This window comes from Micromonas pusilla (assembly GCF_000151265.4).
Source record: "Micromonas pusilla CCMP1545 genomic scaffold MICPUCscaffold_4, whole genome shotgun sequence".
Classification (NCBI taxonomy): Eukaryota; Viridiplantae; Chlorophyta; class Mamiellophyceae; order Mamiellales; family Mamiellaceae; genus Micromonas; species Micromonas pusilla.
This window is the reverse complement of record NW_003315885.1, coordinates 605,268-627,658: the sequence shown is the minus strand read 5'-3', so window position 1 is coordinate 627,658 and position 22,391 is coordinate 605,268. Positions and strand designations below refer to the sequence as shown.

General features: G+C 60.7%; 5 protein-coding genes across 5 annotated transcripts; 3 read left to right on the top strand and 2 right to left on the bottom strand.

The window, feature by feature from the left end:
• Positions 1–251: 251 nt before the first annotated feature.
• Positions 252–1,841, top strand: MICPUCDRAFT_57176 (uncharacterized protein; the record flags this gene model as incomplete). The annotated part of the gene is made up of 1 exon (XM_003058027.1): positions 252–1,841. One exon carries the CDS (start codon positions 252–254, stop codon positions 1,839–1,841), a length of 1,590 nt encoding a protein of 529 aa, XP_003058073.1.
• A 60-nt stretch (positions 1,842–1,901) lies between these two features.
• On the bottom strand, positions 1,902–3,080 carry MICPUCDRAFT_16619 (uncharacterized protein; the record flags this gene model as incomplete). The annotated part of the gene is made up of 1 exon (XM_003057657.1): positions 1,902–3,080. One exon carries the CDS (start codon positions 3,078–3,080, stop codon positions 1,902–1,904), a length of 1,179 nt encoding a protein of 392 aa, XP_003057703.1.
• A 191-nt stretch (positions 3,081–3,271) lies between these two features.
• MICPUCDRAFT_57174 (uncharacterized protein) lies at positions 3,272–6,343 on the top strand (the record flags this gene model as incomplete). Its single annotated transcript, XM_003058026.1, has 1 exon — positions 3,272–6,343. The coding sequence occupies one exon, from the start codon at positions 3,272–3,274 to the stop codon at positions 6,341–6,343; it is 3,072 nt and encodes a 1,023-aa protein (XP_003058072.1).
• A 366-nt stretch (positions 6,344–6,709) lies between these two features.
• Positions 6,710–8,498, top strand: MICPUCDRAFT_49540 (uncharacterized protein). Its single transcript, XM_003058025.1, has 3 exons — positions 6,710–6,766; positions 6,806–7,088; positions 7,480–8,498. The coding sequence occupies exons 1-3, from the start codon at positions 6,713–6,715 to the stop codon at positions 8,271–8,273; spliced, it is 1,131 nt and encodes a 376-aa protein (XP_003058071.1). The 5' UTR covers positions 6,710–6,712; the 3' UTR covers positions 8,274–8,498.
• An 87-nt stretch (positions 8,499–8,585) lies between these two features.
• Positions 8,586–22,253, bottom strand: ODA-DHCA (flagellar outer arm dynein alpha chain; the record flags this gene model as incomplete). The annotated part of the gene is made up of 2 exons (XM_003057656.1): positions 8,586–20,333; positions 20,490–22,253. 2 exons carry the CDS (start codon positions 22,251–22,253, stop codon positions 8,772–8,774), a joined length of 13,326 nt encoding a protein of 4,441 aa, XP_003057702.1. The 3' UTR covers positions 8,586–8,771.
• Between the last annotated feature and the right edge of the window lie 138 nt (positions 22,254–22,391).

The window sequence follows — 22,391 nt, the reverse complement described above, 5'->3', positions numbered from 1 at the left end:
ACCAGTCGGCCCGCTTCGACTTCGGCTCGTGTACGTGAAGTACTTCCGTATGACTAAATGCCCGTACGGAACTTCCGTACTGTACTGAGACTCTACAGTATGACTTTTTACCCTGACGACGACATATGATATCGACCGTTGGCCGGTTGGCGTCGTCGACTTCAAAATAAAACTTTGGACGACGAAATCTGCGCCGCGGGGCGCGACACAACGAGGGGCTCTCGCACGCGCGATCCTTCGCGCCGTCCGCCATGGCGCAAAACAACGGGTTCTTGTGCAATGTGGCGAGCTACAGCACGATGGTATGGTACGACACCGCCGCGGCGTCTAACACGGTCACGATGGAGTTCATGACGCCGATAAACCACGCCACGAACGGCATGCTTCTTTGCTCCACCGCGACCGGGCATTCGTGGACGCGCGCAGCCGGGGGGACGACTGACTTCGGCGTGACGTCGCTGAAATCCGGCGGCGACCAGCTCGCGACCGCGGCGACGACGTCGACGTCCAACTCAGACGCGAACGCGGCGGTGTGGAACCACCGAGCCGTCGAAGTCGGCGTCGCCGCGGACGTCCTCGGCACGGACTCGTACTACGCGTCGTCGTACAGCCGCGCGAGGTACGACGACATCACCCTCGACGCGGTCGGGACGTCCACGACCGGGCTGTTCCAAGACCCGGTGTGGACGACGACGGAGGACGCGCGTCTGACCGCGTCGAGCGCGGTGATCACGAACATCGACGCAGCGTCCACCTCGAGCGCGAAGGTTGCCCAGATGCAGACGCTCGCGGAGTTGAACCGCGCGAACGGTAACTGCGCGCTCCTGACCGGGTCGTGGACGGCGAACACGCGGTACGAGCTGGTGTTCACGGTCCCGAACCCGACGCAGGCGAGCGGGGCGACGAATTTAGGGTGGTGGATGGCGCCGATATCGTACGCCAAAGAGGCGACCACGGAGGCTGACGGCGCCGGCGGCTCGATCGCGACGTCGAGAATCACGTACACCGTCCACGGGCACAAGCACGGGAGCGTGTGCACGACGCGGTACACGGTGGCGACGGCGTTGGGGACGGTAGAACCGACACCCAGCGGCGCGGGGACGACGATAACGGACTGCACGGCGGCGCCGTACTCCGCTTCGACGCACGCGTTCGGGAGCACGTTCGTCACCACGGGCGCGTGCGTCGCGTGCACGGGCGTCGGCGGCACGCTCGGCGCGGGGGCCCCCGCGACGGCGTGCACGTGTCCTTCGACGAAGACGACGCTCGTGGCGGGTCCGAACGCGTGCGGGAACAACTGGAGCCCGTTGGGGACGGCAACCTCCGTCGCGACGCTCGCGGCGGAGCTGTGCACGTCGTTCACGGCGATAAAAACCGCGCTCGCGAACGGTCCCGCGTCGGCGGCGACCACGGGCGTCGGCGGCGGCGCCTCCGCGGGCGCGCACGCGGTCGCGAATGCGCACCTGGACGCGTTCATCGACGCCGCGGGGCCGCTCGCGGACAGGCAGGACGTCATCGCCGCGAACGTGACGTACCGAGCGAGCATGATGTACGACGAACGCGCGTCGAACGACCCTTCGCGGAAACGCGGGTTGTGGCCAAACTGCGCGAGCGGGTGCGACGATTACGGACGATACACGGACGCGTCCGGGAACACGGGGACGACCGCGGAGGTGATCGACGTGCAGTTCGACGCGGTGCACGCGCTGAGGCTGATTGGGTACGTGCTGAATTTGAAAGGGTACTCGTGCACGGCGCTGTACGACTCGACGCAGACGGAGCCGAGCATCTACGGGTCGTACGACGCGGAGCCGCTGTGCGACGCGTCCGTGCCGTCGTGAGCGCGGCGGCGGTGATGTATCGTGATGCTTAAGGTTATGAGAACTCGTCTAATATCCCGTCTACGGACACGTCAGCGTGCACACGCGCGTGCCGAGCTCGGAGAACAAGTCGACCGTCGCGCCCGTGCCGCCGACCGCGGTCAACCCTCGATTTTGCATATCGAGCGAGAACACCGAGGACGGCGTGCACGGCTGTCTCGATACGAGTTGCCCGGAGAGTTTCCATCGATACACCGCCGGCTCCGCCCCCGCGGCGGTGACGTGCTCGCCCGTTAACTTTATCGTCTGCGGCGCCATCTCGGTTTTGCTCCGAGACGCGCACGCGCCCGCGGCGAAACTCCACATCGTCACGCATCGTCCTCCGCACCCTAACGCGGCCCAATTCTCGGCTTTATCTAACCCCACACACCCTACCCACGCGCCGCCGCCGACGCCGACGCCGCTCTCCCCGACCCCTAATCCTTTCGCGCGCCACACGTCGATCACCTGCGTGCACTTCCCCGACTTCACGTCAAAGATCCGCGCGGTGCCGTCCTCGGATCCCGTGACGGCTTGGTTGCACGACCCGCGGCTCGCGACGCAGTGCAGCGCGTCCGCGTGCCCCTTGAGCGCGAACGCGGGCGATTTCTTCCCCTCGGTCACGTCCCAGCCGTACGTCACGCCGTCCCCTCCCGCGGCGAAGAGGATCCCGCGCGTCGCGTCCGCCGCGAGCGCCGTCGTCTCCGGCACCGGCCCGAGCGCGCCCCGGCCTCGGCTCTCCTGCGGGTTCGTGAACGACGCGACCGGGCGCACGTCCGCGCGGCGGCCGCGGTCGCCTTCGACGCCGCCGGTCGAGCCGCTCGCGTCGCACGCGGCGCTCACGAGGTCGGCGACGCGGTACAGGTTCGTCACGCCGTCCTCGCCCGCGGTGCACAGCAATCGCGAGTCCGCGTCCCCCGCGTCGGGCTCGTACGACACGACGCTGTACACCGCGCCGTCGTGCGCATCGACGATCACGCGCGGGAGCACGGCGGCGTCGTCGTCCCCGCTCGCGTCCGCCGCGCGCGCGCGTCCGAGCGCGTCGTCGAGGTTCCACACGCTCAGCGCGCCGCTGCTGCTGCCGCAGGCGAGGTACCCCGCGGACGCGCCCGCGCCGGCGAAGAACACGGTCGCGTACACCGTCCGCGAGCTCGCGGATCGTTCTTCTTTCACGAGCGACGCGTACGCGCCCGGGTTGTACGGCGCGCGGCAGTCGAACATCGTCGCCGTTCGCCGCCTCCGCGGGCGTGCCGCCGCGCGATCGTTGTGCCGATCACGAGGATTTCGCCGACCGCGCTCGTCGCGACTCAACGAGTTTTCGGACGACAAATTTCAAATCCGCGTCCACAAGCGAGAGCGCTGGGCGACGACGCAGGTCCCACCGCGCTCGACGGAGCGCGGCGGCGGACGCCATGGACGATGCGAAGACGATATTCATCGTGACCGGGTTCGACGCGAGCGAACAGGTGCGCGGCGGCCTGGAGCCGACGAGGCGCGAAATCGTGGCACCGGTGCCGACAACTCCCGCCCAGATCTCTCTCCTCTCTCTCTCTCCCGCCTCCCCTCCCCCTCACCGCGAACCCCGATTCCCCCGACCATCGCAGCGCGAGATCTCGACCTTGGCGGAGATCGTCGACGCGGTCGTGGACAACGAGTTCACCGCGGAGCGGCCGTTCGATTACTGCGTCGCGAAGACGACGGCGTCGCGAAAGTACGAGCTCGCGAGGACGCTGGGCAAACCGATCGTGACGATGGCCTGGCTCCGCGACAGCGCGTCCAGCGGCGCGCTGCTCCCGACGGACGACCCGGCGACGTCGAGAGCGTACCGACCCGCCGCGTTCCTCGGCTTGAACGTGTGCGTCACGGGGTACACGCAAGACCAGCGCGCGGACTTGGAGGCGAAAGTCGTCGCGAACGGCGGCGCGTACTGCCCGGATCTCGTGAGGGACGCGTGCACGCACCTGGTCGCGTCGTCGACGACGAGCGCGAAGTTCAAGCACGCGAGCAAGTGGCCCGGAGTGTGCGTCGTGAAGAGAGAGTGGGTGGACGCGTCCATACGCGACGGACGCAGAGCGGACGAGAGCTTGTTCGTCGTCAGGAAAGAGACGGAGGCGGAAGCCGCGCTCGCGGCGCTCAAACGCGAACGCGAGGAGGACGCCGCGACGCCGTGGGACGCGTGCTACCTCCTCGGATGCAGGGTGTGTCTGTACGACCTCGGCGCGCCGAAGACGTCCGAACCCGCGAAGAGGGCCGCGCGGCTGCTCCGACGAGGCGCGGGCGCGGTGACGACGAACCCGGCGAAGGCGACGCACGTCGTCGTCTCCAAGTCCGCCGCGGTGGGGTCCCTGAAAGCGATCAAGGAACACCGGGATAAGGTCGTGTACACGTCGTGGTTGGAAGCGTGCGACGTCGAGATGGACGTCGTGGACATGGACGAGCACTTGGTTCACGCGGAGATGTTCAGCGGGGGTGGGAACGCGGCGGCGCGGCCGATCGCCGCCGCCGCGGTCGGGGAGAGATTCAACCTCAGTCAAGAGGCGGCGTCGCAGGGAATGTCGAAAGGGAAATCGAAACCCCGCGCGAGACCGGCCGCGGAACAGGAGGAACCGCGCCGGAGGGAAGGTCCCGCGTCGCCGAACCCGCTCACGCGCCAGGCGCTCGCGGCGACCGCGGCCGCGGAGGCGCAGGCGCTGTCCGAAGCCGCCGCGGCGAAGGCGACGGAAGTCGGCGATCAAAACGTCCCGCCGATAGAGTCGACGCGCGCGAAGGTCAACGCGAACGACGTCGGGTGCTCGTACGACCCGGCCACGGGAACGGAGCTTCCGGCGACCGCGATCGCGATTCCAGAGACGCGCGCGGCGGCAAAAGACGACGGCGAGGGAGAGGGAGAGGGCGGGAGCGGCGGCCCGTTCGAAGGCATGAGCATCGGGCTCAGCCGTCTGTTGTCCAAGGAGGAAGACGACGCCGCGCGCGATTTCATCGCGCACGGCGGCGGGATCGCGGTGACGATGCCAACGGAGAGCGACGGGCGGTGGGCGAGTTCCGCGTCGTCGACGTCGTACGTCGTCTGCCCCGCGGCGCCGACCGCGGAGGAGCGAAAGGTTTTAAACGCCGCCCCCGAGAGCGCGCGCAAACACGTCACGTGTCACTGGCTCGAGAGGTGCGTCGAGGCCGGGCTCGCGATCCCACTCTCGGGGGACGCGGGGCTGAACCCGGCGTATCGACCGTTACCGTGCGACGCGCCGTTGGAATCCATGCAGCGCTTACGCGTCAGCACGTCGCTTTACGACGAGAGCGTCAAGGAGTCTGTGCACATGCTTTGTCGCCTGTTAGGGGCGAAGTACACGGACAACTTGCGCAGGAATAAAAACACACATCTCGTGGTGCCGACCGCGGAGGGGACCAAGTACGAGGCGGCGAAGAAATGGGGTCTTCACGTCGTGACCGTGGAGTGGCTGCACGCGTGCGTGAAAGCGGGAAGGAGGGTGTCCGAGGTGGACTTCCCCCCCCCGCGCGCGCCCGACGACGACGCCGACGACGCCGGCGCGGAGCCGCCGCCGCCGCCCGCGCCAAAGTCCGCTTCGAAACCCGCGCCGCCGCCGTCGAACAGCCAAGGAGGGACGCGCGACTTGTCGAACGTGCTGCGCGCGTCGCAGCCGGCGCCGCGGCCGTCGTCCTCGGCCGTCGCGGCGCCGCGACAGACGAGCCGACCGTCGTCGCAGACGGTTTCGCGAAAGCGTCCGGTGTCACAGACGGCGGCGCGCGCTCCTCGGGACGCGCCGGCGCCGCGACACGACCTCGGCTCGGACGCGACGACGCAAGGTGGCCCGGGCGCGGAGTCTCCGAGCGATCCCGACGGCATCCCGCCTCCGGAGGTTGCGATCGAACGCGCGAGGGCGTCTCACGAGAGACCCGCGACGCTGCCACCGGATGGGAGCCAGTTCGTCGCGAACCTCATCGACGACATCGCGGGAGGTTTAGGGTTCGGTGGCGCGGGGGGCGAGACGCAGTACGACGCCGTCGCCAACGACGGGTTCGACGGGTTCCGCGTCCCCGAACCGGTCGCGCAGGACGGGTGTTCGACCCCGAAGACGACGCGTTGCGGGGACGCGCGCGGGGAGACGGCGAACGGCTCCGCGGGGCGCAAGAGAGCGCGCGAGGAGCAGTCCACGAGCGGCGCGACCGGCGACAGGACAGGCGGCGGCGACGGGACTGGCGGTGGCGGGAGGGGTGATCGCGTCCCGATGTCCCAGGCCGAGATCGAGTCGCAGCATCAGATGGTCGGGTACGCCGAGGACGGGCCGCCTTCGCGCGTCGCGCGCAGGGGAGGCGGCGGCGGCGGCGGCGGCGGACGGAACGACAGCGGGCTCGTGAACTCGCTCTTAGGCCAGGGCGGGGTCGTGGGCGGATCCGGTGGGGGCGGGAAACCGGGTGGGGGTGGCGTCGCGCGCGCCGCGGTCGTGCACGCGGAGGATTGGGCGTGAGCGTCGCGTCCCGCGGCTTCAAAATAAATTGACTGAACAGCTGCAGTTCGTCCCGGGAAAAAAAATATTCATCGCGCGCTCGAATTTCGACCAATCATCAGGCCCCGGACTACAACGAGGTACAGTACGTGAACAGTAAACCATCCGGAACATTTTTAACTCAAAATCGACGGTTTAATTTCGCTCGACCGGCTTTCGCGAGCTGCTTGCTGCAAATTTTGCTGGCCCGTGGACCGTCCAGCTGGCACTGCGACCGCTTGTGGGTAAGATTTCCCGTGAAGCGATCGCGCGTCGCCGGCTTCCCGGCACTGTGCAAGACACACGCCGACTCCGTCGCGTCGTCTACCTCTCAAAAGTAACCCAAGCAAGATGGCCACCATGACCATGTCCGCCACGTGCGCGCAGCCCCTCGCGGCTCGCAAGACCTTCGGCTCCACCGCGAAGCTCGCGGCGACCCCGAAAGTTCGCGCTGCGAAGCGCAACGTCGTCACCCGCGCCGCGCGTGACGGCCCGGTCATCATCGGCCTCGCCGCGGACTCTGGCTGCGGCAAGTCTACGTTCATGCGCCGCATGACGTCCCTCTTCGGCGGCAAGGCGACCCCCCCGGAGGGCGGCAACCCGGACTCGAACACGCTCATTTCCGACACCACCACCGTGCTTTGCCTCGATGACTACCACCTCAACGACCGCAACGGCCGCAAGGAGTCCGGCCTGACCGCGCTCAACCTCAAGGAGCAGAACTTCGGTGCGTCTGCGTGCCACGCATCCCCCCGCCCGCTCTCGCGCGTCCGCGAGGGCCTCGACGACGCTCTTCCGGCGGCTTTCCGGTCGCTCACGAAGCGCGTCAAGTTTTTACTCGAACGGATATTCTTAGGGCTTATCCATCGCACGCGTCTGAGATCGCGCGTCCGCGCGCGGTCCAATCGCGTCGACACGCCCTGGAAATCGTCCGAGGAGACTCGTTCGGGTGTTCCGAGCTCGCGCGCGTCCTCACTGGGCGTGCAACGGCGCCGCGGACCCCGCTCGCGCGACCGATCGTGGGCGGTCCTGCTCCCCCGTTTTTTCACGTTGCCACAAAACGTTTTCAGTCCAGTTCGCTGACCTCGCGTCTGCACCCCGTGCGTCGCCGTCCTCAGACCTCATGTACGACCAGGTCAAGGCGCTCAAGGAGGGCAAGGCCGTCGAGAAGCCGATCTACAACCACGTCACCGGCGTGTTCGACCCCGCGGAGAAGATCGAGTCCCCGGACATCCTCATCCTCGAGGGCCTCCACCCCTTCGCGGACGAGCGCGTTCGCGACATGTTCGACTTCAAGATCTACCTCGACATCTCCGACGACGTCAAGTTCGCGTGGAAGATCCAGCGTGACATGGCCGAGCGTGGCCACTCCCTCGAGTCCATCAAGGCTTCCATCGAGGCGCGCAAGCCGGACTTCGACGAGTTCGTCGACCCGCAGAAGCAGTACTCCGACGTGATCATTCAGGTGCTCCCCACGCAGCTCATCCCGGACGACAACGAGGGCAAGATCCTGCGCGTGCGCATGATCATGAAGGAGGGTGTTGAGAACTTCGACGCGCCGTACCTCTTCGACGAGGGCTCCACGATCTCCTGGATCCCGTGCGGCCGCAAGCTGACGTGCTCTTACCCGGGCATCAAGTTCTTCTACGGCCCGGACACCTTCTTCGGCGAAGAAGTCTCCGTCCTCGAGATGGACGGCCAGTTCGACAAGCTCGAGGAGCTCATCTACGTCGAGTCGCACCTCTCCAACACCTCCACGAAGTTCTACGGCGAGATCACCCAGCAGATGCTCAAGTACCAGAACGGCCCGGGCTCCAACAACGGTACTGGACTCTTCCAGACCCTCTGCGGCCTCAAGGTGCGCGAGCTCTACGAGCGCATCTCCGAGAAGGAGGTTGTCGCTGCCGCCTAAGTTCGCATCGTCATTACACGCGTGCTATGGTGGGTTGGGCCGAAGGATTCGGCGGTTGGTGTCGCGAGTTTTGGTGTGCGAGCTGAGGGCAAGACACGATCTCGCGAGGGGGTGGTTCGCAGCGCCGATTGAGACAAATCGGAGCGGCGGCTTGGAAGTGGTGTATAGAGAAGTTTAGAAATACCACGGATTTCAATGGTTGTAAACACACACCTATTTTTTCAATCCACAACGTACTTTCGAAAGTACCTTCGAAGGTACGGAAGTACGTACAGTACACGTACGTCTTCAGGACGAGAACTCGCCACCGCGAAAAGTGAAAAAACTACTCTGAATAAACAAAAGCTATATTATCTATCTAAACGGTCGCGTCGCAGACGCGCTCGTTTCGAGCGTACGCTCCCTTCGTGTCGGTTAGTCGGGTTATTCACCAGAAGCACGAAAGAAGAAGCGTCGTTCATGAATCACGATGAGTGCATCGCTCGCGCGTGTTTTCGCCTACGCAGCGAGCTCGTCTTGCATGAGCAGCGCGACCGAGGCGAGCGTCCACTTGACAGGGGGCTCCTTCTCGGGGTGTTTCATCGTGAACGTGGACACCTGCGCGGAATATACGTTCGCGCGCTGCATGTTCATGTACACGGGGCACATGTAGTACCCTTTCGTGTCGTATTTGTCCGTGGTCACCGGGATCACCTTGATCACGGGGAGCAAGCAGCGAAGCTCCTTCGGATTGGAGTCCTTGAGTGTGCCACCCTTGCTATCCCACCTCGCGCCCTCCATGGTGAGACCGTGGATGTACGTGCCTTCCTCGGAGTATTCCGTGACATCTCCAGGGTTCAAGGTGGTCACCTCGGTGATAAATTCCATCACGTCGAGCGGGAGCTGGTTCTCGCGAGCGTACACTTGCTGCACCGCGGTGATTAAAGCCTTCGCGTTGAAGAGACCGGGGAGCCACACGGACTTCGGGCGCTCGATCGTCTTCGCCGTCCACTTGTCGAGCTGCGCGTGACGTTCTTTTACGTCTCTGTACCAGCGCGTGAGAGAGTACACCTCCTGGACGCGTGAGGACATCTGCTTCATCCAGCTCGGTGGGACGGTGTTTCTGTAGATGCCGTTTTGCACCATCTCCATTGCATCAGACATGTTTAAGGCGCCGTCCAAACCGAGGGTGAGCTCCTCGAGCGAGCGCTTGATGAAAATGAGAAGGTCGGTCATGCGCGTCGCCTCCTGGATCGCGCATACGACGTACGGGTTCTTATCCGTGACGCGGCTTTCGATGTCGATGACGATGAACGGCTCGGGGCATGTGTCGTACATCGACTCGACACCCTTGCGCACAATGCTCTCAAAGTCGTCGCCACCGCCACCACCGCTGCCGCCGCCGCCGCTGACGTCTTGGATGGTGTTGAACAGAATCTCGCCCTCGGTGGTGAGCAACGAGAGCTGAGCGTTGAAGTGGAGTCCGTAAATGGACGGCGTCTCAGCCGGCAAGTTGTTTTCGACGTAGGTCTTCAAATCGGCATATGATCCCAGCGTCGGATCGGGAGCCATGAGACCGGGCGCGAGCTGCTTCTCCGGCGGCGTGCCGTCCTCCGCGGGAAGGAGATCGGGCGTGATTAGGACATCGAGGTATGAAATACACAGCCTGCGGTCCATGGCGTCCGTGATGTGGCCGCCATAAAAAACTTCGCCGAACATGTACCGGAGATCCTCCCACGGAGTGTTCTCGTTGCCTTCGAGGTAGTTGTACAACACCTCCGTGCAGTTGACGAGATCGCCCATGTTGAAGGAGTAGCCGCGGCAGTAACCAAGACCGGATCCGAGCCCGATGCCGATGCCGACGCCAAACTTCTTACGACCGAGAAGGAGGGAGTGGTAAAAGCAAAGCGCGAAGAGAACCGCGGTGTGCACCGTCTTCTTCTGTAACGTCGTGGAGCGATCGAGGACGTCTTGGCTGAACGGTGCGAGCGCGCGTCGCATGTTCGACTTCAAGTCCGAAGGAGGCTCGTTGGAGATTTTGATGCATGTCTGAAGGATACTCTCGGGGACGATTTTCGCGAACGGAGCTCCGTTGATGGGCTCCGCGCTGAAGAAGCACCGGAAATCCTTGTGCGCTGACTCCGCCGCGATCTCGAGCTTTCGCTCGAGCGAAGGGATCCAGCCTTGCATGAGATGCACGTTGTCCAGGAATACCCAGCCACCGCTCTTGGTGTACTTATCCAACACGCCCTCGGCAATGGGTTCCTGACCTTGTCCCATCGAGATAATGGTGAGCTGGCCGTTCTCAGAAGTTTTGCCCATATCATTTGCCATTACTTCGATCTCCTTGGAGGGGGAGTAGCCAGGGAAGAGGATGAAAAAGATGGGCGTGGAAGGCCCGGTCTCTTCGTACATCTTCGCGGCGTCGAAAGCATCTTGGTTAACGTACTCGCTCCCCATCTGATTCTCTACGAAGTTCGTGAGCGCGCCCGTGATGCGATCAGATCTCAGCGCCCGAATGAGCAACAGCTTTTGGAAATCCGTGAGCTTCTTTTCCCACTCGCCCGGGAGTTTCTGGGACTCGGCCATCTCGTGCAAGCCCCAGTACATCCAGTCCTCGCCTCTCTTTTCCATGTCACGGGATATCCCCTTGAATGTGGACATCGTCTCGAGGCCTTGGAGCGCGACCCACTGCGCTTCGTTCATCCAGAGCGCTAAATCATCCGGTAGCGGCGGAGGCTTCGGACCGTTCACGCCCTTGAGCAGGGCGTTGTACTCGAAAGAGTCGAGCTCGCCGGCTTGGAGCAGGATGGAGAACGTGAGCAGAGTAGACACGATCAACTTGTCTTTGTCGAACAGACCGCGACGGGTGAAGTTAAACACCGTGTACGTCGTCGTCTCCAGCAATGCCTTCAGGCGTTTTTCCATCTCTTCCTCCGTGGGTTCGGGGGTCGCATCCGCTGCTTTGCCTTTGCCGTCTGCTGCCGACTTCTTCTTCGAAGGAATCAGCGTCGCGAGTAGATCCATGTTCCAATCGAACTTACCCATCACGCGTTTAGCGACTGTCCTAAAACTGATCTTGACCTTCCTTTTCCGTCCACCAGGCGCGATGTCAATTCCGCGGCTGAACACCGTGACAAACGCATTGAGTGAAAAGGCGTAGAATGCGTGCACCTTGTTCAAAGAGTTGAGCATGAAGAAGAGCAGGGCTCCGCGCGCGGCGCACACGCGGTACTTCTCTCGCGAGATGTTGATCCGCTCTTCTGTCTCTTGGGATTCTTCAACTTTGAGCACGATTTCATCCGCGACTCGTTTCGACTCTTCGAGCGACTCGATGAGCTCGACGTCCTCCGTGAGGTCGCCCTCCGCGTTCGCGAGCTTGAAGAGCAACGTATCTTCGAGTTCCTTGAGCTTGATCGTGAAGTCGTTGTTCTGCATGATGAGCGCAGTCTTCGTCTCTTCGAGATCGGGTCGTTCTTTGTTGACGACGAGCGCGAGCAGCTGGTCTTCGAGGCCGTCCTGAGTCACGGTGAAGTTGATGAGCGTCGTCTCCGCTTGAATCTCGGGAGGATAGTGCGGGTTGGACATCTTCGTGTGCAGGAACAGCTTGAACTCGGGGTGATATTCGACGTCTTTATCGCCCATTTTAACGTAAAGGGATCGACCCTTCTTGTACGTCGCGCGGGTCACAGTGGGCATGAGCACGGCGTCGATGGTCTCGCCCATGTTTTCGATGAGCACGGAGTGGCCCGCCTCGATCGCGCGTTCCATCTGCGTCGCCGTTTTGGGAGCGCCCATGCGAACGACGACCAGGGAGTTCTTGGACTCACGCTCTTTGATCCAGCCGATACCTTGCAGCTGAGGGTCGCACATGAGTGGCCAACGTTCCGTGTTGCAAGTGATCGTGCCGTTCTCGGTCGACGTGCGGTCCGAGGGAAGACCTTCACCGACCCAGCCAGCTGTCGTCGCGGCGTCCACGAGCACGCGAAGCACGTCGATACCCTCGGTCATGGGAATATTGCTGTCCACGATTTTCTTCGAAAACGAATCGACAAGCTTGGTACGGAACTTCGCCGTGAAAGGACCCGCGTACGTGACGAACGCGGCAGCGTAAAGGCAGTCTCCCGCCAGAAGCTCGTTGTCGATCTTGAGTTGAGCGACGGTATTTTTCCACTGCTCTCCGCTCGCAGCAAGGGCGTTGACGAGGCGGTTCGCGAGACCGAGCTTGATGTCGAGCCTCTCCTTCTCGTCGATGGCGCCGTTCTTTTCAGCCTCGGCTTCGTCGAACTGACGCTCGAGATCGGCCACGAGCGCGTTTAGCTCCGCGACCTTGGCCTGGACAGCGGCGAGTTTGGTGTTCGCTTCCTCGAGCTGCGCGTTCGCCTCCGCGAGCTCGTTGCGCTTGGGCTCGATCATCGTGATGACGTCAAAGTACTTGATGATGTTGATGGCGAACTCGCAAAGACCCGCGGCGGCTCGAGACTTGTTGTAGATCGTGTCTCTGTTGAAGTGCTCGAGCTCGAGGTACGGGCGGCACGCGTCGACGTTCTTTTTAGGAACGTTGCCGTCGTCGATTTCCTGTTTGAATCCCTTCAGGGTCTCCATAAATCTATCAACGTTGGACATCATCTTCGTCGCCGCGCCCCACGACTTATCCTTGGGGTTGTTCTGCAGGAGGATGATGATGACCGCGGTGATGTCATCGACGCCAGCGGGAGGTTTCTTCAGCGATTTCGCCTCGCCGAGATCCTTCTTGTTGAGCGTGTCGAGCGCCGCGAGCGCCGCGTCGACGAGCGGCTCCGCAGCGTCGAGATCAGCCTGCACGGACACCTGCTTCGCGGAAACTTCCGTGGCGATGACGCTACACTTCTCCGCTTCGATCTGCGCCGCGTCGTTTTCGATGCCGGCCTTTTCTTTCTCGACCGCGACTTGGGCGGCGAAGACCTCCGCAGAAGCAACTTTTTCTTCGACTTCGACAGCTTTCACCTTCGCTTGCTCGACGAGTATGTCGACGTCCTTCTGCGTCCTCATGAGCTTGGTAAGACCGTTCGAGAGGCGGTCGATGTTCGTCTCGGTTTCTCCGCGCTTCGACGCGAGAAGAGTCTTGTAGAGCTTGATGAGCTCGAGGAACGTCTTCGGCGTGGTGTACACGTGCCTGCGCTCTTGGTCGAGGAAAGTTTCCGACACCTTCGCGACGAGGCCGAAGGAATACGGCATGAACTCGATGATGCCCTTGGTAGCGGCCGCGTCGCCGAGCTGGACGTCGCCGAGGAAGCGATTGGACACGCCGAGAAGCGCTTGTTCCGGCCACGGCTGGAACCAGTCGATGACCGTGGAGTTGATCATCGCCAAGAACCGTTGTGCGCGGACGCGGAATTGCTCGCCGACGGGGGAGCACGTGAACACCATGTGAAGGTTCTCCCTCACCTTGTTGATGAAGAAATCCCAGCACGACTCGCGGCTGTCCGGAAGGCCCGCAGCTTTGACCTCTCCGCGCATGGAGTTAACGATCTCGTCAACGTCTTCGACAGGGAATAGGTCGGGGATTTCACCGGAGGAGAGCAAATCGTTGATGAAGACGAGAAACTTTTCATCCGTGATTTGGCTGTCCGTGAAGAGGAACATCACGCCCTCACCCTTAATACCGGCGAGCTTGTACATCTTCTGGAGGTCTTCTTTGAGAGAGCTCGTGTTGTACGAGCCTGAGATGACGATCATATACGTCGACATCCCGCACAAGTGCGCGGAAAGCTTCGACAATGATTGTTTCCCCGACCCTCCGACGCCGACGAGAAGCGCGTGACCGCCAGGGTTCGAGATTATGCGGCTGATTCTGCAGACGTGCTTCATCGCATCCTCGAAGAGCACGAGGTCCATCGTAGCGTTCGACTCGTTGTACTCCTCGAGGGTATCTTCGAGGATCTTCTGCAGCTTGGAAAACTCGTTGATGTCGTTGTAAATCTTCTCGCCGACACCTCCGGCAAAGTGACAGAAGATTAGTGGCTTCGCGTTATCTTTCTTGTAGTAATCCTCGATGCCGGGAATTTTGAAATACTTGCCCGCGATGCTCTGCGCATTTTTGTTGTACGTGTTCAGGTCCGCGGTGGTCACCAGGCGATCCGCGTACACGCGCTCAGACTCGTGCAGCCAAAGCTTCGCGAGTTTGTCCACGTTGTTGAAGTGCTCCGGCGTGGAAAACAGCAACCCTTGGAAAACATTCGTGAGGTGCCTCACCGTGAACTCGTAGTGGAAGTTGACCGCTGTTTTCCTGAAACTCGCCACCACCTTCTCGTGGTTAGCAAGCGACGCTTGGATGATCTTGCTGCCGAGCTCCAGGCAGTCCGCGCTGAAGTGCTTCAAGTGCCCGGTGAGGAAGGTGCCGTAAATCGTCATCAAGGAATCCTGACCCGGGAAGTCCACCGCGAGCGTCATGAAGAGACGCTGCAGACGCGGGTTGATGGTGAACGCACCCGCAGTGGGATTCATACACGCCACGTATTGCGTGTTGTGGATGACCTTGGGCGTCAGCTTCGCGCGATCGAACCAGTGTCCCCAGCCGAGGTGCTGGCGGATCTGAGAGATCGGCATCGCGGTGTCGTAAGCGTCGAGCTTCGGCATGTTAAGATCGTCGACGAAGTAAATGAGCTTGTTTTGACCCGGAGGGCCAAAGTTCACACCGGCCTTCTTTTCCAGCTGCGACTCGAGAATTTTCTGGAAGGACAGAACATCCGTGAAGTAGTTGAAGGTGATGTTCAAACTCATGATTCCCTCGGGCTGCGTCGCGAGTTTGCCCTTCACGAGCTGCGTCTTGCCGGTGCCCGCAGGTCCGACGAACATGATCGGAGCCCGAAGGTCTAACATCATGTCGAGGAAGTACGTAAAAGAGGACGTTTCCGGCGTCGGTACGAAAACAGACGTCATCGGCGTGAGTTGCGAGTCGTATTCAACTTCAGGCACGAGATCCGCCCAAGGTGCAAACTTGCCCGTCTTCGCGTTGATGTAATAATCAAACACCGTGCCCTTGCCGGGGAGTTTGATCGTCGTCCACTTGCGTTTCCACCACTTGTCGAAGTCCCTCCTGTACTCGATGCCATCCTTCGGCGCGAGGCCGCCGCCGAAAGCCCAAATCATCGCGAGCACGAAGTACGTCTCGAACGTTTCTTGAGTAGCCTTCGCGTTTAGATTCTCTGGTTTTAGCATTCCCTCTAGTATATTCACCAGAGTCGTGCAGAAGTTCATCGTCTCCAACGGCGTGATGTGTTGATACGACTTTTTCATCTCGAATATCGACTCTGCGACATACTTCTCCACGAGCTCTGTGATCCACACGGTGGGCTGCTCAGGGTCTTTCCACTTCGCTTTCTCCGCGTATGGCGGCACGACGCGTTTTATCCACGAAGTGATCATGTTCTTCCACTGCATCTTTTCAGAGACGTACACGATACCCGCGCGCGTCGCCGTCGCGGGCGTCGCGAACTTGAGGTTACGAATCTCGAACAGGAGCTTCATGTGCGGCAACAGACGGATCCGCTCGTTCGAAGGGAGCGTGAGAAGTCGATTGTCGTCCATGGTGGAATTCATGGACTCGATCCAGTTCGCGTCGAGATCACCGTCAAGAATGATCCACTTCGGATCCTCGTCCGGAATCGTCGCGAGCTCGCGCATGTAGTAACTCATCATGCCATCCTTCCACTCCCGCGTCGTCATATTGACGTACCCGTAAAATTCTTGCGTCGAGATGGACTTCGGGTTGATGTCGCGAATGACAACCTTCTTTTTGTTGTTCGGGCGGAGGTAGTCGTTCACGATATCATCCTCCTTCAGGTCCACACCCTTTTGAATCGCTTTCGCGAGGACGCGGTACGCCTCCGTGCGCCCACCGCCGGTCACTCCCATCAGGAAAATGCAGTGTCGAATCGCGAGCAGCTCGGACAGCTGCACGACGCGAAGAATGAAGTCATCTTCGACCGTGAGGCCCATCTCGATCGTGGTCGCTTCGATCACCCTCTCAAAGTCCATGTCGCGCTTGCGCGGCGGGTCGACGCCGAGGAACAGATCGCTCAGCAGACCCATGAAGATGACCATATCCGCAGCGATGATCTTCGGGATGTTGAAATCTCTCAGCGCGCGTAAAAGCACGTCGGATTCGTCCTGGCCCTCCTCCGCGCGGAGTAATGAACCGGCGACGACGAGCACAGACTTGATAGCACGCAGGCCCCAGTCGTAGTGCGTCTGCGGCGAAAGCATGTCCTCGAGGAGGTAGTACAACGACGCAAATTTCTTCGCGAGCATCTTTGCCTCGACGAAACCTTCGGCCATGAGCATGTTCTCCATGATCAACTGTCGATCAGGCACCATGACGGTGATCGGGCGGAAAAGTGCCTTGAGGGACTCAGGAAGCTCCGCACGGCCAATGTAACCGGGATTCATCGTGATGAAGCCGGAGCAGCCTTCTTCGAGAGGCATCTCCACACCGTCTGCGGCGGTGAATTTCCAGTTTTGGATCGCCTCGTGCTTCTCACCATCGGCGTCGACGTACTCGAGACCGCGACCTGGCAAATTTGCCTTGCGTTTCTGCGCGTCCGTGACACACTTGTACTGCACGGAGCACACGGATAACACTTCGGGGACAAGACGGTTGAACTCATCGAAGCAGCCCCAAGAACCAGACGCGGCCAAACCTTTGAAAATATCGCCCATCGTGCGATAGTCCATCTCGGGTGCGCAGTTGAACACGTACATCGACTTGCCGAGTTGCGCGGACAGATCCTTGGACGTCTCGGTTTTTCCCGTGCCCGCGGGACCGGCGGGAGCGGTCCCCATAGACAGCCAGCATGCTTGCGTCGCGGTGATATACACGCGATCGGTAAGCGGAGTGATGACGAGGCGCCCGCCGTTGCCCAGGTACTCATAACCATAAGGAAACGACGCGTCGCAAATGCGAATCACGGCGTCGTCGATGTCCGTGTCCCAATATGTCCGCAGCTGAGACATCCACTTGAAGCAACCCTTGCGCACTTCGTTGTTGTCTATGAGGCCGATGACCATGTCGCGCGAGTGGGCGTCAATGGTGATCATGTTCATGATCTTCTGTCGCTGCGGTTTATCGAGGTTGCGTTTCGTGCTCGCGATCAAGTCGCTGAGTTGTTGCACTTGCTGCTCGCTATATTTTTTCATCGCCAGTGGATCGTGGTTCAGGGTGTGGTACGCGTCGTCACTGTTGTCCAGCGCCTCGAACGCCTCTTCAACCTCTGAACACCAATAGATCTGGTTCACGACGAGGCCGAGCTGGGACGACCAGTCAAAGCACCACTCGTGACGAGGTTTAGGGTTGCAGTACGCCTTCATCGCGTCAAAGCAGTGGAGCCGCAGTTCGCTCCGCATCTTGTCGATGATCAGGTTCATGTACTCCTCCACCTTGCCTTCGAGTTGAAGTCCAGACTTGAACTTGATCGTCTCCTTACCGACACACGAGATGATCTCCTTACCCGTAGGCCGCGTGTTCCCGGACGGGCTGTCGAGCGTTAGCTTCTCGATCGCTTGGAAGCACTTGTTCATGTGTGTCATCACTTTCACCGGGTTGTTGCCGTTGGAAAGAATGTCGAGGAGATCCGCAGTGGACACGAAGTAGAAGCGCGGGAACGCACGGCGCTTCGATTCCATGTAGTCCGCGAGCGCTTTCTCGCAAATCTCGAGTTCGGACTGTTGCTTCTCGAGCTCCTTAAATAGACCTTCTTTGCACGCCGACGCGACGACATTTTTCGTCGCACACGCCTCTTTCAAAATGCCCTTCACGACGTTGTCGATGGACTTGAATCGCGCGGCAGCTTCCGGGAGCTCCTTCTTTACCTCATCGGAGTGGATGAAGAGGGACTCCAGATAGGCCCAGGTGCGCTGAATTTCGGACAATATCTGGTTCACGTCAGCCACAGTCATGAGTTTCTTGTGCCAGCCCGTGATCTGCCCCTCGAAAGTCTTCATGTAGCGGTTCGCCAGCATGCCCTGCACGAGCACCTGGTTATCTTCCAGCGCCTCGAAGTCTTCTTCACCGAGCTTGACCGTCTGGATGTCCGTGTCCTTGTGTTTCATCATGTACCATTCAACCTTAGCCCACGTCACGTCGAGCTTGCCGAGTGAGACTTCCATCTTCGCCTCCTTCTGCGCGCAATCGACAATCTCGCCGACTTCGTCCTCAAACTTGTGCAGCTCGAGGGCGAGAAGGGAGTCGAGACTAAAGTTGCCGTCGATGACGAAATCCTTACCTGTGGCGGACATGAGCGACGACCAGTGACGATCGCGCATGTCGGGCGATCGCAAATCAGCGACGAGCGGTACGGAGGTGAGGAAGTTCTTGACAGAGTCGTCCAAACCTTTGAACGCTTCGTATTCACGAATCTTCTTCGGGAGGGTTTTCACATCCTTCTGGAAAGCCTTCGTGTCGTCCTCCATCGCCGTGGTGTTTATGTCGTTCCACAAGGTCAAGCGCCACTTGGAGAACTGTTGTTCCACCAGGGCGGAGAAGTCCCAGACATCCCGAACCATGACAAGTTCTTCGCGGCACTCTGCAACGGTTTCTGTTGCCTCTTTGATTTTCTCCGGGAACTCAAACATGTTTGCCAGGTTCGTGAGATGATCGATCTCTTTAGACAGAGCGGTCATCTCCTCGTTCGCAGCGTCGAGCATGGGGTACGCGGTCTTGAAACCGGTTTCGTACTTGAAGATTGGACGATTCGTGAAGTCCATGCGATAATCGGTAACCTTCGCGGAGAACTCAGAAATCTGCGCCGCGATCTCGTCCCCGCGGAGCTCCTGAATCGGCGCGACGGTCTCCTTGACTTCGGGAACCATCTTCTTAATTTCCTCCCACTGCGTCCTGAGGTCTTTCATGCGATCTTCAAGTGATTTCGTCGAGACTTTCTCCTTCGTGAGCACATTCAGAGTTTCCGTGATGCAATCCAGCTCGAGATCGATCCCAGCCTTGCGCGCTTTGATGTTGTACAGCGCGGACATCACCTTCATGAGGAAATCGAAAGACTCCTTCAGCTTCTCCGGGTCCTCGGCCATGCCAAAGGCACCCTCGGTCTGGTTAAAGAAAGACTCGAGGTCATCGATCTGTTTCTTCACGCCCGTGGTCATGAGCTTCACGAAGTCATACCCGTCCGCGAGCTTGACGGGGTCAATCGTGGAGACGACGTCGAAGCGGTTGCCGCCGGCTGATTTGACCGTCACGAGTTCGCCGCCATGAATGGTCGCGAGCTCCCCCGTGGGGTTGCAGAACGCCGGGTCAGCCCGGTACACAAGCCTGAACGTGTTCGTCTCGCAGTCGATGATAAAGGCATCGTTTACCGGATCTTTACCGCTCATGCCGCCGTATAACATCATCGAACCTTCACCAGTGGCCTGTAACATGGCGAACGCACGCGCACAGGGCACCGAAGCACCCGCGAGCGGGATTGATTCTGCCGTCACGGTATTCCTGTCGGTGGTTATCTTGATGAACTCGTCGAGGATGGTCTCTTTCTCCATCTCATCTTTGTAGACGCCACCGAAGACGTAAATCACATCTCCCATCGTGCACATGGCGGCACCTCTGCGAGGGAGGAAGTTATCGCCCACGACTTCGTGTTGCTGCCACTTCAACGAACCCGCGCTGAGATCGATGCTCACGAAATCCTCCAGGGTCACGAGCTCGCTCTCACCGCCGAAGATCATGATCTGGTTCTTACCGAAGGCAGTGAGCGCGGATGCGCTGCGAATCAGGATCGGTCCCTTCTCGATGCCATCGTCTTCTTCCGGCTCTGGTTCGGGTTGAGTTTCCTCCGCAGGCGCTGCTCCCTCGCCTTCCGCGGGCGCGGCAGCCTCTTCGCCTTCTGCGGGCGCGGGGGCTTCCTCACCTTCCGCGGGCGCCGCAGCTCCCTCGCCTTCCGCGGGCGCCGCAGCTCCCTCGCCTTCCGCGGGCGCCGCGGCATCTTCGCTCTGAGCTGGAGATTCAGGCAGGCTTGGCGGGAGTTGCTCGGCGACTTCCTCGGATTCCGCAGGCGGACTCGGCGGGAGCTCAGGAGCGGCTTCGGCTTCTTCAGCCTCCCTTTCTTCCCCATCCGCGTCCTCTCCCTCCGCAGTCTCCGGTTCCGGCTCCGGCTCCGGTTCCGGCTCTTCTACGACCGCGTTCGGGTCGACGCGCAGCGGGAGCGGGGCGAAATTGGGCATTCCCTCGTGCGCCGTCCACTTTCCGTCGACGAACGTGTACAAATCGTTCAACTCGTTACCGTTCTCCAAAAGTGCGCCACCGAAGACAACCACCTTGCCGTTCGACACGGTCTGACCGTGATCCCTACGCGGCGTCGGCTGACCATCCGTCGACGCGGTGTCCCACGACCAGGTTTGTCCTTTCGTGGTGAGCACGCTCACGCCGCTGTCGTTGCCGCCGAATAGGCACATCCTGTCGTTGTCGACCGACGAGAGCGTCCCGAGCTTCCTCTTGAGAGGCGCCGAGCCGAGAGTGCGCTTGTACGTCCAAGGATCTGTGAAGTCCATGTAGAACGGCGAGCCACGAATCGGGATGATCTCTTGCGGCTCGCCGAGGTCGTCGTACCCGACGTCGATGCGGTAGCGTCCCGTGGAGGGGACCGAGTAGAAAATCTCGTGCGTGCCGTTGTCGAAGTCGACCTGGCGCACAGAACCTTTCGGCGCCTTGGGGTCGTCCTCCTTCGTGACTTCGACGACAAATTCGTCCCCGCCGGAAGTCCTATTCGCATTACAGGTGTCCTTCGCAAGGATGCGGAAGGGAATTTCGATCCCGTAAATCGCCTTCGTGTTCGAGTTGACACCCGGACCGAACGCAATGCAGTTCGCCGCGGACGTGTTCGCGAAGTACCTGAATCTCATCTTGTTCACGGTCCATCCTTCGTTGTTGATGCTGACGCGCACCTCCACGTCCATCGCTCCAAAAGCTTCAAAGTTGGGCGTGAGGCACGTGATCTCGTTCTCGTTGACGAATTTACCCTCCGCGGTGGCTTCGTTCTTGCCAGCGCTAAAGCGAATCTCAATTTTGCCTGGTTTGAACTGGAGACCAAAGATGGTGATCTCGCTCTCGCCAAACACAGGGCCGATGTCGGGCACGACCTTCGAACACGCGTACGGGGGACCGATGATCGGGCTCACGTTCAGCAGCCACGTGTCGCCTAGCCAACGGTTGCTCCAGCCTCCGAAGAGTAAGACTTTGCACGTCTTCGGGTCGTATGCCATCGCGGAGTCTTCGCGCGCGCACGGCGGCGTGCCAATCGCGGGCGGGTTGTTCCACACCATGTTCCCGCAATCCATGACTTCCACGTGATTGAGAAAATCGTTCGCGCCTTTCTTTCCGGTGAGACAGAACATCTTAAAGTTAGGCACGGATTCGATCGCGCTGAGCTGATGGTTGGAAATTTCCCTGGTGTACGCCGGCGGCACGCCCACGCCGTCTTCAATCCACGTCATAGTCTGCAAGTCGAGGTGGTGCGTGTCCCCGTGCATCACCATGTTGTCTTTTCCGCCGATGACGACGAACTTGTCAGGGAACCACGTGCTCTGGTGATCGAAACGCGGGGTGGGACCCTTGCCTTTCAAAACGGGCTTGGTCCACTTCGGCGCGACGTGCTCTTCCGCTTTTTCGTCCAGCGCGGTGCCAAAGTCCAGGACGAAGAGCTCGTTGCTCGACTTCCCGTGACCGCCGTATCCGCCAAAGATGAACAGCTGTTCCCCGACTAAAGTAGCGGAGTGGTGCGCTCGTGGGGACGGAACGTCCTCCTCGCCGCCCTCGCACTGCAACTCTGTCCATTCCTTCTTCTTCGTGTCATAAACCCACACGTCCGCGTACCGCGTCCGATGGTTCAGACCGCCGAAAAACACGAGAAAGTGCTTCACGACCGTGCACGTGTGCCTCGAGCGCGGCGGCGGCTTGCACGCGTCGCTGACCTTCTCCCACGACAGCAGCTCCGAGTTGTTCAGGTCCAGGGTATACATGTCGTTGAAAGCGCTCGGCGTGCCTGCGTGTCGTGGGGAGAGGAAGGCGAGGCGGTGGTCAGTCGTCGTGATCGAACGATCGGACGATCGATCGCGTCGTCGCATCCCGAAAGTTTACATTGACGCCCGGGAGACGCG

Bases quoted from the DNA above. Each gene is read 5' to 3' on its own strand.
- MICPUCDRAFT_49540 (XM_003058025.1), top strand. From the start codon at position 6,713: ATGGCCACCATGACCATGTCCGCCACGTGCGCGCAGCCCCTCGCGGCT. The intron at 6,767-6,805 runs ACCTTCGGCTCC...GCGACCCCGAAA, and splicing joins AGCCCCTCGCGGCTCGCAAG to GTTCGCGCTGCGAAGCGCAA. The intron at 7,089-7,479 runs GTGCGTCTGCGT...CGCCGTCCTCAG, and splicing joins CCTCAAGGAGCAGAACTTCG to ACCTCATGTACGACCAGGTC.